Here is a 17,139-nt window from a genome sequence, read left to right on the forward strand (position 1 = left end):
GTCTGGTTCAGATAGGCATAGCAGGTCCGCAGGGTTTCGCTCATGGAGTCCTGGCAGGAGAAACACACATACGCGGGGTGTCGGTGAGTCCGGAGCGGGTGAGGAGGACGGGCCATCAACCGCCCTTCCTGCGCGCTCCGCCGCCCGCCAGTGAGCACTGATCGCGGGGAGCCGCGCAGGGAGAACGAGCGCTTGAGCACGGAGAACGACACGGCGCTCTTACCGCTGACTCCAGCCATGTGCGAATGAGCTCCTGCAACTCTTGCTTTTGTTTACAAGTGCAAAACGTTGAAACTTTGTTTAAACTGTTTGTAAAGTTGTTCGCCTGAGGGGAAGTGAAACGCCCGTCGCTCCGCGGAGCGTCAGAGGGGCGCGTTTTTACGCGCAATGGCACGACTGATATATCGGTAACCTGATATGTAAACATATTATTAAAGCTATTCACCTCATATTGAGGCTTTATTATTGGCTGGGGTTTGACTCTCCTCCCCGCTTTAAACGATAAAACACGCGCATGTTTTCAGAGCGACTGCAAAACACTGAGGCAGTTTGCCAAGTACACACTACTAACTAGTCGCGTCAAGTATGGACACACCTACTCAAACTTGAGGACTTTTTTTTTTTTTTACACATTTTAAATTAACAGCTAAGTCTTTAGAAATATGTATGGGGAATATCTAGTGATCAAAACATCGAAATAAAATTAAAATAAAATAATAAAAATAAATAAAAACTTTATTAGATTATCCAAGCGTACGCTAGACACGTGTCGCTGTTTTCCTCTGCTATCTACTACAGTTTAAAAAATGTAAAAAGTAGACTTATAATGAAATTCACAAATGGGATTATCTTATTTTTATCTACAAATTTCATTGTAAGCCTTTAATTCAGTCACGTGTGTATAAACGTTTGACTAGTAGTGTATAGACTTGTATTAAAACAATTACGCGCACATATTAAATCAAGTTGTTTTTATACAATCTAATATACAGGCTGATAATCGTTAAAATAGGTTATGCTAACCTTTATTAGTAATGAAAGGTTAACAAAGCAAAAACAAAACAACAACAAACATTTAAGCACACAATTCATAACACAGTGCATTTTTAAATACTATAATGTAGATTTAAAAGCATATTTGTGAAATTAAACAAGACTGAAGAATGAAGGCCTATATTTCGTTTACATATAAAGAAACACATGGAAAATAAAAGTATAAAGATGCAGCGACATCTAGTGGTACAGAGAACAAAATAATGTTCTAAGAACGTTTTGCATCTATCTATATCTATCAAACAAAATTGGTTTAACAACGTTCCAATTAAGTTATGAAAATGATATTTATGAATGTTCTCTGAACTGTCAAATTTTCCAGTGTTTAAAAATGTTTAAAAACGTTATCTTTATTATGTAAACGTTATGATAACATTCCATTTTATAATTTTGCAAACAAGGTTGCGTTTGAATGTTCTCTGAAACAACTTTTTTAAAAATGTAAAACAAACATCCAAAAACGTTTCTAAACAAAATCGTTCCTTGTTCCGATGTATAACTCATATTTTGTGCTAACGTTTTATGAATATTATTAAACACTAGATAACTCTGAATGAACGTTCCATTAATGCTACTGTAAGAACGTTTGTTCAACGTTCCCTGTTAGATGGGTATCTATCTATTTATGAACAAACTTATGTTCTAAGAACGTTTTGCTAACGTTTCCATTAAGTTATGAAAACAATATTTCTGAATGTTCTCCTAACTGTCAAAATGTTTTAAAAACGTTTTATCTTGGTTATGCAAACGTTATGTAACGTTCCATTTTAGAATTTTGTAAACGGCGGTCTTTTTAAATGTTCTCCGAAGATTCTAAAACAAGCGTTTTTGAATGTCAGACAAACATCCAACTAAATCGTTTCTGAACGATGTATATATAATGTTTTTGTGCTAACATTACGAGAACATTATTAAAGACTAGACAACTGAACCCTGATTGCATACGTACATCTAGGAGACATCTTTGGTATGTGTAATATCAGATGTCAAATAGACGTCTATTAGATGTCTTTAAGATGTTTATGATTTAGAATGTATATAAAATTTACATTTTACAGACAGACATCTGTCAGATGTTTGTTCACAGCAGATGCTTTCCAGATCAAGTGATCTTTAAAAGACATCTTGCAGACGTACCTGTATGGCAAGCCGTTTTATCCTAAAATATACTATGCTAAATATACTATACTATATTTTTTTGCTAGTAACAATTCCAATTAGAGAGCTCTCTAAATCAATTTTTACTAGTAATAATTCCAATTAGAGCTCTAATTCAGTTTTTACTAGTAATAATTCAGATTAGAGAGCACTTTAATTTAATTATTACTTGTATAAATGCAATTACAGAGCTCTATAATTCCATTTTTACTAGTAAAAACCTCATTAAAGATATGTTTAATTGCAGAGCTCTGTAATCCAATTAAAGAGCTCTCTACTTCAGTTCTTACCACAAATAATTGAATTAGAGAGCTCTCTAAACTGATTTTTAGTAGTAAAAATTGAATTAGAGAGCTCTCTAATTAGAATTTTTACTAGTAAAAATTTATTTAGAGAGCTCTCTAATTAGAATTATTACTAGTAAAAATTGATTTAGAGAGCTTTCTGATTGTAATTGTTACTAGTAATAGTTCAGTTGTAGAGCTCTCTAATTTAAATTCTTACTAGTAAAAATTCTGTTGTAGAGCTCTCTATTTGAATTGTTACTAGTAAGAATTGAATTGGAGCGCTCTCAAATTGTAATTGTAACTAGTAAAAATTCATTTGTAGAGCTCTCTAATTGGCATTGTTACTAGCAGGATTTTAATTATAGAGCTCTCTAACTGAATTGCTACTAGTAAAAATGCAATTACGACGAGTAACGCTTAGTACTTTTTAGGCTAAAACGGCTTGCCATATTCGTGTGCTATCTGGGAATGAACGTTCTGTTAATGTCACTGAAAGCACGTTTGTTCAGAACTTTGAGAGTTCTTAGTCAAAGTTCTGAGAACGTTCCCTTTCAGGTGGGTATCTATCTATCTATTTATCTATCTATCTATCGTTCTGTAGTTCTGTCAGTGAGTGTGAGGAGTGTGTTTATCGGTGTGGATGTGGATTAGCTGTCAAACATGCGCAGAGCATCATCACCCCAGTCTGACCCTCCAGTCGTCAAAGCTCATTATATAAGACGAATCCTTGGTTCTCCTTTCTGTTAAAACTAACCTTCCCCTCCAATCCAGGATTAAATCAAATCCATTTGATGCTGACACTCTCTTTATGTCCTGCTTGCTGAAAAATAATAGTCATGTAGCATCTTTAGATGCAAAACTCTATCGGATGCAACTTTATTTAATCTCTGTTTAAGTGCTGCATAATGCATAATGACAGACAAATGCAAAACATATATTGTGCTTGGACATACACGCACATTGAATGAATATTACAGATGAACGTTTAAAATGCATTTACTTACATAATCCAGTTTAGGCATGACAGAACGACAGCCTGCTATTTTGTATTTAAATAGGTTGATTATTTCTTCCGGGTGTCCTAGAGACTTGAGGATGTCCATTTTGCCCCCGTGTGTTTGTGAGGACGCTTTTCTGTACAGGTGAGCTGAAATTCACGCGCTGCTATTCATTCAAACTCTATAGAGATCCAGGGCAGCATCAGCTAACCTGCGCAGCGACAATCCCTCACTCACACGATCGACTGACTCCTCTGATTGGCCGAGGCGTCATGGTCATAGAGCGCGTCGGCCAATGAGCGGCGAGAGCGGCTGGTGTGATGGCCCGCCCAGCAACAAGTAGGATGGACAGAGAGCTATGGAAGGCGCTGATTGGTCAGGCTGGAGATGACGTTGAGAGGTATTACCAACACCGGGATGGTGGAAATACAAAGTAAAGGAATCACCTCAGCTGCGTATTTTAGAGCTGAAACATTAAAATAAATAACTGTAAGACTAATATAGTGTTATATAATATGAAACCACTGTAATTTAACACTATTCTTGTGCATAATGTGTTATGAATATTTTCCTGACTGCATGCGTTCTTATTACGTTTAAATACAAGTTTATTTAAAATAATACTTTACATGAACTTCAACGGATATATTTCTGAAAACACTTCTCTTTTAGGTTTATTAAAGCCCGTTTTAAGGCATTAATTATAACGATAACCATATAATCGTTTTACATTTAAAAGAATAGCATATCACAACTACATCGATAACAGCACAGATATCTTTCAGAATCACTTTCAGAAAGTTTGTTTCCCCAACTAATTAACGATAAAACATTCAGAATCCTGCTTTAAAACGTTCCAGTATTTAAAGTGGCAAATGACAAAACTGCAGTGCGCGTCATTGTTCGCTAATATAGTTATAGTTATGTATGGATAACTATATAATCATTCTCAATTCAAAAGAAAAGCATACATTGTAATCATTTTTATAAGTTTTTTTTTTGGTGTTTTGACTTTATTATTATAGGACAGTAAGAGAAGTGGGAGATAGAGGGGGGCAGAGTATTTTGAAAGGTCCTTGAGTTGGGATTCGAACTCGGGACGCCCGTAAGGCAATTTCGTTAAATGTTAGCGTACTTGCCCACGAGGCTATCAGCAGTGGCTATAGAGTGTTTGTTATGAAATGAGTAATGATGGAAACAATGACAGCCAATCAGAATCCTTCCTTAACGTTCCAGTATTTAAAGTGGCAAAACTGCCGCTAATATCATTATTGTTATCGTTCTTAGTGTGAACAGGCCTTTAGTTTTTGACAAATAAAAATGATTTGGGCATTTATTAGTTTTTAATTGTTTAAATATTTTTTGACTTTATTATTAAAAAAATTACTGGGCAATTAAAGACATGGAAAACCTTGTTCTCTGTAAAAGAAAGAAGTTGAATCTAAATTTACAGACAGTTTAATCTAATTTTCACATACAGTTAAACATGGAGTGAGTTGTTTCGTGTACATACAGTTATATACATTTAACATAATAGAATGCTACTACATGAAAAGAATTACATGTGAACTTTCTATTTTCTTTACAGGCTAATGAGAAACACTAACAATGTTTAATCTATAATGAGAGATCAGATGCACAAGTTCAAATTGACTTTACAAGCAATTTGTCACCTTTCCAGTTGGAAAGAGAAACTGTAACCCTGTTTCTTTATAGAAATAAATATAAAAAAGTTATTTAAAAATCAGATATAATTACAGGAGCTCAGCTGTGATAAAGGGGATTTTCTTTTTCAGATTTGAAAAGAAAGGAGGAAGTAAAATTTGTGGTGAGGGCTATTTTTTTTAAATAAAGTTTCAAGGAAGTGGCTTAGACAGGAAGTTAGTCTCCTAACGCTGGCGGCTCTGGCTGCTAAAGCAAAGGTTTCAGGTCGACTCAACAGTCTTGATTATAGATGCCACAGAAAACAAAAACCTAAATTGGATCAACTCTGAATTTTTTTGTGAGCAAAGGACAGGTCAGGATTAACACATTGCAGGTTCTTATAATATACAATATATCTGCTCAAAGACATGATTACTAATGTTCATCATGACAAAAAAAAAAAAGTTTCCCTGCAGATATAGTGTGATGTAAAAGAGAATTATTCAATAAAATACAGTGGGAGTGCTTTGAGCTTCATTTAAATATTCTTTTCTGTTCTGTTTAAAAAATGTTGCAACAAACCACAACAATTACTACATTTTCTTGAGAAAAGTGTTGTTTGCCTGTGCAAACCTTGCCATCACTATTTTTTAAAGGAAAAGTTCATCCAAAAATTAAAATGTGCTCCATTCATGATCTAAATAAGTTGGACAAATTTGGCATTCCATCACTTGCTCACCAATGGATCCTCTGGAGTGAATGGGTGCCGTCAGAATGAGAGTCCAAACAGCTGATAAAAACATCACAATAATCCACAAGTAATCCACACCACTCCAGTCCATCAGTAACATCTTGAGAAGACAAAAGCTGAAACAAATCCATCATTAAGACGTTTTTAACTCAAATACAATCCTCCAATGAATCAGGAGAGAAATCTGCACAGATCAAGCAGTGTTTACAAGCCAAAACAGCTCTAAACAAATATGCAGCTGGATTTTGATGTGACTTTTTTACTGGAGGAAGCGTTATTATGGTTTATGGACTTAATGTATTTTAGTTAAAAATGTATTAATGAGAGATTTGTTTCAGGTTTTGTCTTTTTAAGATGTTAACTAATGGAATGTTTTTTCGACATTATGTGACTCAATAATAAAAAAAAAAATTCTCCTCTCTTCTTGATCCTCCCTTCTAGCCTGTTTTTCCTCTCTTTCTTGATCTTCTCCTTCTAGCCTGCACTCTTCTAACAACGCCTGATATATGGTATTTTTGAGCACTTCCTATGTTGATCTGCCTCCTTAGGATGAATCACTTGTTGTATTCCCAATTGTCGCAAAAGTCGCTTTGGATAAAAGCGTCGGCTAAATGATTAAATGTAAATGTAAATGTAAATGGAATGGAGTGGTGTGGATTATTGTAATGTTTTTATCAGCTGTTTGGGCTCACATTCTGACGGCACCCATTCACTGCAGAGGATCCACTTTTGAGCAAGTGATGGAATGACATTTTTCTACAAATCTGATAAACAAACAAACTCATCTACATGAATTTTGGGGTTAACTGTTCCTTTAACACATTTATCTATGGCATCTGAATGCCACTCAAATGGTTTAAAGTGAATGAAACCAAAGTCTTAAAGATGAGTGAAGTACATGCTACGAGTCCATTCAGGTTTTGTAAAGTTCTCAAGGTCTGCTGGGACTGAACGGTCTTTGGTTCCTGCGACTCACAGCATGTTTACAATCAGGTCCAGGGTTTTCTGCTACAACTGCTCTGTTGATAGCTGATAAAAACATTACAATAATCCACAAGTAATCCACCTCCAGTCCATTAGTTAACACATTAAAAAAGACAAAAGATGAAACAAATGCATCATTAAGATGTTTTATACTCAAATACAAGTCCATAATCTATAATAATGCTTCCTCCATTGAAAAAGTTAGGTCAGGTCTGAATCAGGAGAGAAATCTGCACAGATAAAGCACCGTTTACAAGCCAAAACAGCTCTAAACAAATATGTGGCTGGATTTTGATGTGACTTTTTTACTGGAGGAAGCGTTATTATGGATTATGGACTTAATGTATTTTAGTTAAAAATGTATTAATGATAGATTTGTTTCAGGTTTTGTCTTTTTAAGATGTTGACTAATGGAATGGAGTGGTGTGGATTATTGTAATGTTTTTATCAGCTGTTTGGGCTCACATTCTGACGGCACCCATTCACTGCAGAGGATCCACTTTTGAGTGATGGAATGACATTTTTCTACAAATCTGATGAAGAAACAAACTCATCCACATCTTGGATGAAGCATATTTTCCTTTTTGGATGAACTATTGCTTTAACACGTGTATCTATGGCACGAGTCCATTCAGGTTTTGTAAAGTTCTCAAGATCTGCTGGGACTGAAGAGTCTTTGGTTCCTGCGATTCGCAGCATGTTTACAATCAGGTCCAGGGTTTTCTGCTACAACTGCTCTGTTGATGTGAATCCAGAACATTGTTCAGTTCACACTGTAGGCACAGTATCTTTCGATGTAAGAGAAATTTCTTGCATCTTCATGTCATTGAAGCTCTCTGGTTCTGACCCCCAACAGAGCGGTTCTTCTGGTCTCAGACGAGGTTCTGCAAGTATCTCTAAGCTCTAGAGGGAGTGACACTTTCGGCAGGAGTATCTTGTTTTTTTATGCCAGAATCAAACTGTTCCACACTTCACTTTTGGAGCTGGAAGATCCACTTGGAGAAAGTTTGAGAGCAGAATTTGAGCTAGGAGTTCCCATATAAGACGGAAACGCAGAGACCTGGATGAACCAAGGAAAAACTTTGTGTTACTGTCTGCTTGGAATGAATTGCTTGTTTTGGATATTTACATTTGATAAATGAATAATTGTCAATAAATTGTCTGACCGGTGTGTTCATGTGATGGTGTGTGTAGAGCGACACCGTGTCCGGTTCTGTCTTTATGGGTCGCGGTTCTTCTGTGGGACTGGAGTTCACAGCGCTGGACGGCGTCTGACCCTCAGATGACCCTACAAATCACAGACAGGTCAAAGGTCACACATGATTTCATCATCAAGATGATTCTAACTTGACATTGTATAGTGAGTCAGACGTGTGTTCAGTGATCAGTATTTGCACTAACCAGGTTTGGACTTGTTGATATTTTTTGGTTTGCGTTTGCGGGTCTGAATTCCCTCTTTCTTCATGGCGAGAGGACGAGGAACCTGAACACAAGAGCAGAAACTTTGAGATCTGACTCCATCTGCTGGTTACATGTGTAACTACTGAGTTTTTGGCACAAAAGTACATTTGCATTGCCAAAGGAAAAGGTGAACTAATAACAGAGCAAACAGAGTATATTTTTGTATGTTTGAAAGTCTTTCTCACCCCATGGAGTTTCATGTAGAGGCCGCAGGCGTTGCAGACCGGCTCTCCTTCTGCATTACGTCTCCAGAGAGTAGTTGTGGTCGTCTGACAGTTGGTGCAGGACAAACCGACCCGTCTGGATGCAGACTGACCGAGAGACAGAAAACAGCAGGTTAGTGTAGTCTACAAATAAGTAAAAAAGTTAAATTACTTAAAAAGTAATGCAAAATATAAAAACAAACTCACTGGAAGCACAGAAAAATTGCAATTGCAATAATTAAAAAGTGCAAAACAAAAATAAACACTGTAATAATAAAAGATTGCACTGAAAAATGTTATGCAAAAATAAAAATAAAAATGTTGCAAGATAATCAAAACAGTGCCAAATTAAAAAAAAAGAAAACTTGCTGCAAAAATGAAACTTTTGCAATAATTAAAAACTAATAAATTAAACACTGGAATAATAAAATGTTTTGTAAAATGTTGTTACAAACCCTAAAATAGAAAAGTGCACAACAAACACAAATTGCTGCAAACACTGAAAATAATGCAATAAACTAATAATAATAAATATAATAAATATAGTGTAAAATGGAAAAAACTGTAATAATAAAAAAGGTGCAAAAATAATTGCAATAATATAAGCTAATGAAATTACACACTGGAATAATAAAATGTAATGTAAAAAGTTGCTACAAACCCTAAAATAAAAAACAAAATAGTGCAAAACAAACAAAAATTGCTGAAAACGCTGAAAATAATGCAATAATAAATGTAATCAAATATAGTGCAAAATGGAAAAACTGTAATAATAAAAATGGTGCAAAAATAACTGCATTAATAAAAACTAATAAATTAAACACTGCAATAATGAAATGAAATGTAAGTTGCTACAAACCCTAAAATAAAAAAATTGTGCAAAACAAACTAAATCGCTGCAAACACTGAAAATAATGCAATAATAAATGTGATGACAAAATAGTGCATAAATACATTTTAAAATAATAAAAATCGTGCAGAATATAAAAAACTGTAAAAATAAAATATAAAAATAGTGCAAAAATAACTGTGCCATAATAAAAACTAATAAATTAAAAACTGCAATGTAAATGTAATGTAAAACATTGCTACAAACCCTAAAATAAAAAAGGTGCAAAACAAACAAAAATTGCTGCAAACACTGACAATAATGCTATAATAAATGTAATAAAAGAATAGTGCAAAAATAAAAAAACAGTGCAAAATAAAAAAATAAACACTGAAATAATAAAATATAAAAAATTGCTACAAATCCTGAAATAATTAAAAAAGTACAAAACAAACAAAATCACGACAAACACTGAAAATAATCAGATAATAAATGTAATAACAAAATAGTGCAAAAAAACTTTGCAATAATAAAAATAGTGTAAAGTAGAAAAACTGTAATAATACAAATCTAAAAATAGTGCAAAAATAACCATGTCATAATAAAAACTAATAAATTAAACACTGCAATAATAAAATGAAATGTAAAAAGTTGCTACAAACTCTAAAATAAAAAAACAGTGCAAAACAGACAAAAATTGCTGCAAACACTGCAAACAATGCAATAACAACAAAATAGAGAAAAAATAAACTTAGCAATAATAAAAGTAGCGCAAAATAGAAAAACAAATGTAATAATAAAAACTATAAAAATAACCATGCAATAAAAAAATTATAAAAAACTGCAATAATAAAAATGTAATGTAAAACGTTGCTACATTGAAAATAATGCAATAATAAATGTAATAACAAAATAGTGCAAAAATAAACATTGAAATAATAAAAATGAAAAATGTGCAAAATAGAAAACAAATCTGTAACAATACAAATTTAAAAAGTAAATAAAAAAGTAATAAAAATAAAAATTCTGCAAATATTGAAAAAAATGGCACAAAAAATAAACTCTGCAATAATAAAAAAAATTAAATAAACGTTGCAATAATTAAAAGTAATGCAACAAACACATTTGCTGAAAACATTGCAAAAATAACTAAAAAAAGTGCAAAAATATAAAAGTGAAAAAAATGCAATAAAAAATAGACAATAAATAATGTTGAAGCAAAGTTCACATGCTTTAAATATAATTTTATACCGCTTTTTAATTATGATATCTCAACAACATGAAAAAAAGTGTGTGTTTAAGTACTGTACTGTACTATACTATACTATATGCACTATTCTTACTTATTATACAGTCATACATAGGTTTTAAGATTGAAAGAGAAACATTTTAGTTTCTCAAATTCCAGTAGGTGTAGATATGAGGTAGAATGATGTTGTGTTGTCAGTGTAACGCACCAGTCGTCTCTGGGGTTTGATGAGAGGCCGGTTGATCCCGTTCATCTTGTGGTAGAGACCGCAGGCGTTACACAGGTAATGACCCGTCCCGTCCCGCCGCCACAGAGGAGTGGACATCGCCCCACAGTTCACACACTCACGACCCTCAGCGAAATCATCAAACAGCTCTGAGGAGAGACAGATGGACAGACATTCATTAATATTCAAACAAAGCAAAAAATGTGAAGTCTGGCTTTCCTTTGGCATCTGAAGGCTCCTGGTCAGCAGGAGGCACTGTTGCTCATGCAGGCGTGTGGAGGTCTGCTGTGTCTCTGTCAGACATAAGAGCTGGTCCTGCACAAACTCAGCTAATCTTTATAAATGGAAACAGCGCTCATATATCACAGACGGCCCCTGAGGGGCCCTTAACTACAACACTGAGCGACCCACCAATGTGGACAAATGAGACAGACGCATAATCATTCATCTCTCTCACTAAACCATTCTACAGCCTTTCAAACACCTTTAACAAGCTGTTAGCTTTAACCCAGCACAAGTTACTGTCACAGTCATTCAGTATCATAAATCATCTGTCATATATCAACACCCACACACAAAACACAGAAAGACTAATTGCAGATGAGTCGGAGGATTATGCATGGGATTAAAAGAGCTAACAGTGAACACTTCATTTAGCAGATTTATTTTTTTTATTGTGCACTATTTTTTATTGCAGTCTTTTCAGTTTTTACAGCAACTTTTATGACTTTTTTAAATGCTAAAAAATAGATTATTAAACACTATTAAAGATTAAATAAAACATTTCACTGTTTTATTATTTAATCTTTAATAGTGTTTAATAAACCTTTTATATAAATTATATTATATATTGCATACTAATACAAAAATATATTCAATGCAATAATAATAGTGCACATGCAAATATACACTCTGCTATAATAACAATAATGCAAAATAATACAAATATAATAATAAACTTCCTGCACACACTGAAAAGGCTTCAATCAGAAAATAGTGCAAAATAAAAAAGAAAATTGGAAAAATGAAAGTGCAAATGAAAAAATAAGCATAATAAAACCGTGAAAAATAATATGGATAAATAAGCCTATAAAAAAGTGCAACATAAAAAAACTCACACTGCAATAATAAAAAATAATGCAAAACAAAGAATAAACACTAAAATATATAAATATAATCAATGTAATAATAAAAAGGTGCAAAAAGAAAAAAAAATGCAGTAATAAAAATAGTGCAAAATAAAAATAAAAAAATTGAGAAAATTAAACAGTGAGAAATAAAATAATACAATTAATGCAATAAGTGCAAAAGTGTGAATGAGAAGTAAACATAAAACAGTGAAAAATAAAATGGATAAATTTACCTAATGCAATAATAAAAAAGAACATACATTGCAAAAAAAAGGAAAATAAAAAATAAACTGTAATAATAAAACAGTGGGAAATGAAATAGACAAATATTATCAATGCAATAATAAAAAGGTGCAAAAAGCAAAAAAACTGCAATAATAAAAAATAGTGCAAAATTGTAAAAAAAAATATTGGGAAAATTAAACAGTGAGAAATAAAATAATACAATTAATGCAATAAAAAGGGCAAAAGTGTGAATGAAAAGTAAACATAAAACTGAAAAATAAAAAAAATGATAAATAAACCTAGTGCAAAATATAAAAGAACACACACTGCAATAATAAAAAAATAAAAAAAGAAACATAAACAGTGACAATAAAACAGTGAGAAATAAAACAAATAAATATAATCAATGCAATAATTAAAAAGTGCAAAGTAAAACAATAAATACTGCAATAATAAAAACAGTGCAAAATAAAAAAAGAAAAATAAACAATCAATACACAATAAAAAATACACAAAAAGAAAAAATAATGCAAAATAAAATGAAAACTTTATGCAAATACTGAAAACAATACTGCAAGGTAAGAGTTCTCTGGTCTTTCATAATGTTATAACTTTGCACAGAAACATTATTTATGCATTATTCATGTATTTTTTTTCTGAAGAGAACATTCAAATGTAACTTTGTGTTTGCAAAATTATGGTTGCATTTTAAAACATTAAAAAAACTCAGAAATAATGTTTTCAAAACATTTTTTAAATGTTACTTCTTGTTTCTGAACATTCCAAGAACATTCAAAAGTAACATTGTCATTTTGTTCACAAAATTCTAAAATAGAATGTTCCTTGAACATTTGCATAACCTAAAGAGAACATTAGCGCAACGTTCTCAGAACAGATTTGTGTTAGTGGCCTTTACTCAAGGCTGACAGCAGCTCCAACCTTGAGATTTCAACCCAGACCGCAGGAAAAGCGAACAAAAGCCTGTCAAACGCCTCACAAATCCGTCAGCTCAATTGGCAAATAACAAGTTGTTTGTCAGCGTTAATCACTACAGGTCAAACACTTTTTTTTACATGAGCACAATTATGAGAAATGGCCCTTTTCAGGATCTGCATCACATGAAACTGCTTTTTCTTTGTAATAAAGTCATTAGAAGCTGCAAAACCTTTAGAAATGAGCTCAAAACAGAACCAAAGACAAATGAAGGGAAGCTTAAAGTCCATCTCTAGTTCATTTATGACCGTCTATTAATAGCACATGATCAGACAAAGGTCACATTTATTCCTATCAGTTATTAGGTTAATGAAAAATCTGCTTCTATAGTTTATTTTATTCCACAGGCAAACATGATATACCTTGCACACAGATTTACTCTCAATGCCACAATATAACAATAAAATGAAAGAAACTATTCGTTATCAAATCTGGATTATAATGAGTGTGCGGTTATTGATAAATAAAACACACATGACAGCTGATTGTTTATCATTATTACATGAATTCCTCAGTTATTCCAGTGTCATCTGTATAAAATAATCTAATACAATTCCATGTGGGTTAAAAGTTACTTATAATATTATTACTATTATTATTATATAACACTGAAACTAAACACAAAACCATGCACTTTTTTCACTTTCACTGTTTTTTGTCATTATGAATTATTATCATCATTAAGACACAAAAAACAAGTCAGACCAATCTAAAAAAAGATCCCTTATTTAATGATTTTTAAGACTGATTCATTGAATAGATTACTGATTAGCTGCTATTATTGCATTAATATCATCATCAGCAGGCCTGATACATGTCCAAAGGGTTTTGCATTGACGAAAAGACTTGCTAAGTTTATTAATGAGGCTTTATTGTGTTTTTTTCACACTTACCCAACATTTTTAAATTAGTCGCGTATTAATATTTATCAGTATTAATGTTTAAAAATGATAAACATTAATGTGTATATGTCCGAATGGTTTTGCGTTAATGAAAACACTTGCTAAGTTTACTAATGAGGCTTTATTGTGTTTTTCACACTTACTCAACACTTTTTAATTAGTCGCGCATTAATGTTTATCAGAGACACGCGACAATCATGACCTCGAGTATATGCTTGTTTTATATAATGATAGATTAATTAATAATTATTATAAAAATATAAACTAATCGATGACCAGTTTTAATTCCCGCAGTGTCACTTTATGTTAATTAAACGGCTTTACATTTACTGCTTAACATTTTGCTTCGTTTGTGAATTTATTTTGCTGATCAAACTTGGACAAAACACGATTATAAATAGTCAAAAGTATACTTTATATATATATTTTCAAGGTATCGTTGGGTTTTAACAGCATTTTGGTGAAAAACGATACGAAATAAATCTTATTTTATTCTAATAAAGATTAAAATGCATTAGTTTTGGAAGTGAAAAGCAGAAACATATTTGATTTCGTCTTTTGGGGTCATTTATGTTTACTTTAAGACATAATGTTGCTATTATAAAGCATGCAAAATTTAAATATTATTTTAAGCCTTAATACGTGAAACTTTCACTTTCTGGTTCACTAAGTAAGCGCTTTCGTTTAATAAACACGAAAATATATTAATCAAACACGTATAATAGATATTTTTTAGTATGCTGTGTTTATTTCATGTCTAAATAATGATATTGTTTTATCTGGCGTGTATATAATTACTTTTTACTTGCGAGAGACATAGTAAAACTGTAATTATTAAATAATTTAATTCATTTTAATGCAGTAAATGCACCTTTTCAAAACGGTTAGCCTACAAAAGAACGAAAAATAAATCTAAAAGACGATCAAATGACGCTTCGGATCAAATAAATCATCTTGACCATTTAATTTGGTATTTTTATACTAAATACATCTAAAGGAATAAAGTGACAGCTGCAAATTTTCACATATTCACATTATATTAGTCTTTATTTGTGGTTAATTTAGATTTTCGACATTTTTGCAATACATATTTAATATGACAGATCCAATCAGAGTGAATTCATAGACATTCTCGGCTTACATACATTGTGTATAATAGGCTATATTATATAATGTAATATAATATAATACAGAACTGTTTATTATAAACACGTCCAATCCGTAATCGTTCTTTGCATTAATTAAAACAAAATCTCGGCTAACATATATGAGGCCCAAATGATCAAAAGACAGTATATTTTACAAAAGCTGCTGTTAATACATATAATTGCCTAAACTAAATGTATTGTCATAAATGTATTGTAATTCTGCACAGAAAAGAAACTGAAAACAAATTCAAATATTATAGAAAAGAATATTAATTTTGTATTTTTTTACAAACATGCTCTCAAAAACGCAACCTTACGTTAAAAATAAAAATAATTTTAAACTTTCATCAACAATAAAATACATTCACGCAAGAAAACAGTACATTTATAAGCATTAAATGTGCACGATATGTTTTACTTTCGTTTTATTTTTAATCCTATTCTCAATGCAGGTGATAACTAATAAGTTTTGTCGTGCAATTTAACATTTAAACTAACATTTAAACCCTAATTCACATCAGAATCAAACGATCGATTACAATTTCTACGTAATTCTAATATCTCAAATATCCCTCTCACCAAAAAATGCATTTCTGTAACTATATATGAAGAGTTTATTTGCAAAAACAGATGACAGTTTTTTAAATAATTTTCGAAAATCGTTTTTTTTTTTTTGTTTGCTATTTTTACTTTCTGTCAAAATAAATCTTACTTCAAAATATTGATTGATATTAATTTGTATGCACAATGAAACACGATTTATGAAATTGTAGTTATGTTTTTGCAGATTAACTCTTCTTATATTTTTTTCAAAGTTGACAATCAATTTATTGGAGTAAACTTCACAAGAAAAAGAATTTTAGTCTTTCAGCTTCAAATGAGCTTTCTGCTTATTTGTGAAATTCATTAGCAATTTCCGAGTGAAAATCGTTTCTATAACACTTTGTTTTCCAGTGAACTTTATTTGACTCCATTTATAACTAATTTTTCGATATGGTTAAGAAAAAAGTACGAAAACCACTTTGACTCACCTAAGTTCGGGTGTCGCGCAGCACCGGCCGCTCCTCCGCTGTGGAGGCTGTGCAGCACGGAGCTGTCGAAGTGCGACGCCGTCCAAGAGCCTCCGATGTTCGGGCTCACGTAGGCCGGGTACCCGCTGTGATAGGATCCACTCAGACCGCGGGACCCGTAGTGCTCCCGGCCGCCAGAGGAGATGTTCAGCGGGCTGGTGTAACTCACCGTGTCCCGGGCCGTCGCGACCCCGGAGGTTAACGGAGGGCTCGTGGAGAACGCGAACCTGGAGACCGGGGAATGATGGTGCCCGCCGGTGGAGCTGTAAGAAGCGACCGTATCCGCGCCCGCCTGCGCCCATCCCGAGTGTCCGGACGCCGGGCTGCTCTGCTGCGGCGTCTGGAGGTACGGCAGCGCTGGGATCATCGGGGTGACCCGGGTGGGTGTCACGTACACCGGCGAGGCGGCGGCCGAGGCGGCGTTGTGGAGGAAACCGGGCTCGTAAGACGCGGGTCCGTGGTTCGTGCTCATCGTTACACCTTGATACATGTCCACAGGTGAGCGATCATTCCATTTGTCGATCTTACCGGGCTGACCTTCACCCTGCGCCCGCCGGGAGCATTTTCTGCTTCACTTTACTTGACTTGACGGCAGAGGATGATGAGGGTGGACAGTCTCTCTAAGCACTCCTCCCCGTCTTTCCGAGTCTCTCCGCCTCCGGTAACGCGCATCTCATTTCTGTTCGGGTCACCGACCCAGTTTACAGGAACAAACTAATTCCGATCATGTCTACGTCATGCAAATCAACAACACACTAGCTATATTTTGTTAATATAATGTAAATTTGTATCTAAAAGCATTGTGATGCACACAAATAACAATTCACG

At 33.4% G+C, this 17,139-nt stretch overlaps 2 protein-coding genes across 3 annotated transcripts in view; both read right to left on the reverse strand.

The window, feature by feature from the left end:
• The window catches only part of LOC141283139 (squalene synthase-like), a 12,203-nt gene extending 8,546 nt beyond the window's left edge, over positions 1–3,657 (reverse strand). Inside the window, exons 1-2 of one of the 2 annotated variants that reach the window (XM_073816414.1) lie at positions 3,503–3,657; positions 1–50 (exon numbers count right to left, since the gene is read on the reverse strand). The exon at positions 1–50 is cut by the window's left edge and continues 48 nt beyond it. In XM_073816414.1, the coding sequence (XP_073672515.1) occupies positions 1–50; positions 3,503–3,601 (149 nt within the window). In that variant the 5' untranslated portion in view covers positions 3,602–3,657. Of the gene's footprint in view, positions 240–3,502 lie in introns of those variants that run through there. The other variant, XM_073816413.1, reaches the window with a different exon arrangement.
• A 4,161-nt stretch (positions 3,658–7,818) lies between these two features.
• On the reverse strand, positions 7,819–16,911 carry LOC141283133 (transcription factor GATA-4-like). The gene is made up of 6 exons (XM_073816408.1): positions 16,273–16,911; positions 10,826–10,992; positions 8,522–8,647; positions 8,277–8,358; positions 8,042–8,163; positions 7,819–7,935 (listed from the first exon to the last, which is right to left on the reverse strand). The coding sequence occupies exons 1-6, from the start codon at positions 16,799–16,801 to the stop codon at positions 7,819–7,821; spliced, it is 1,143 nt and encodes a 380-aa protein (XP_073672509.1). The 5' UTR covers positions 16,802–16,911.
• Between the last annotated feature and the right edge of the window lie 228 nt (positions 16,912–17,139).

The sequence above is a fragment of the Garra rufa genome, chromosome 13 (assembly GCF_049309525.1).
Source record: "Garra rufa chromosome 13, GarRuf1.0, whole genome shotgun sequence".
Lineage (NCBI taxonomy): Eukaryota > Metazoa > Chordata > Actinopteri > Cypriniformes > Cyprinidae > Garra > Garra rufa.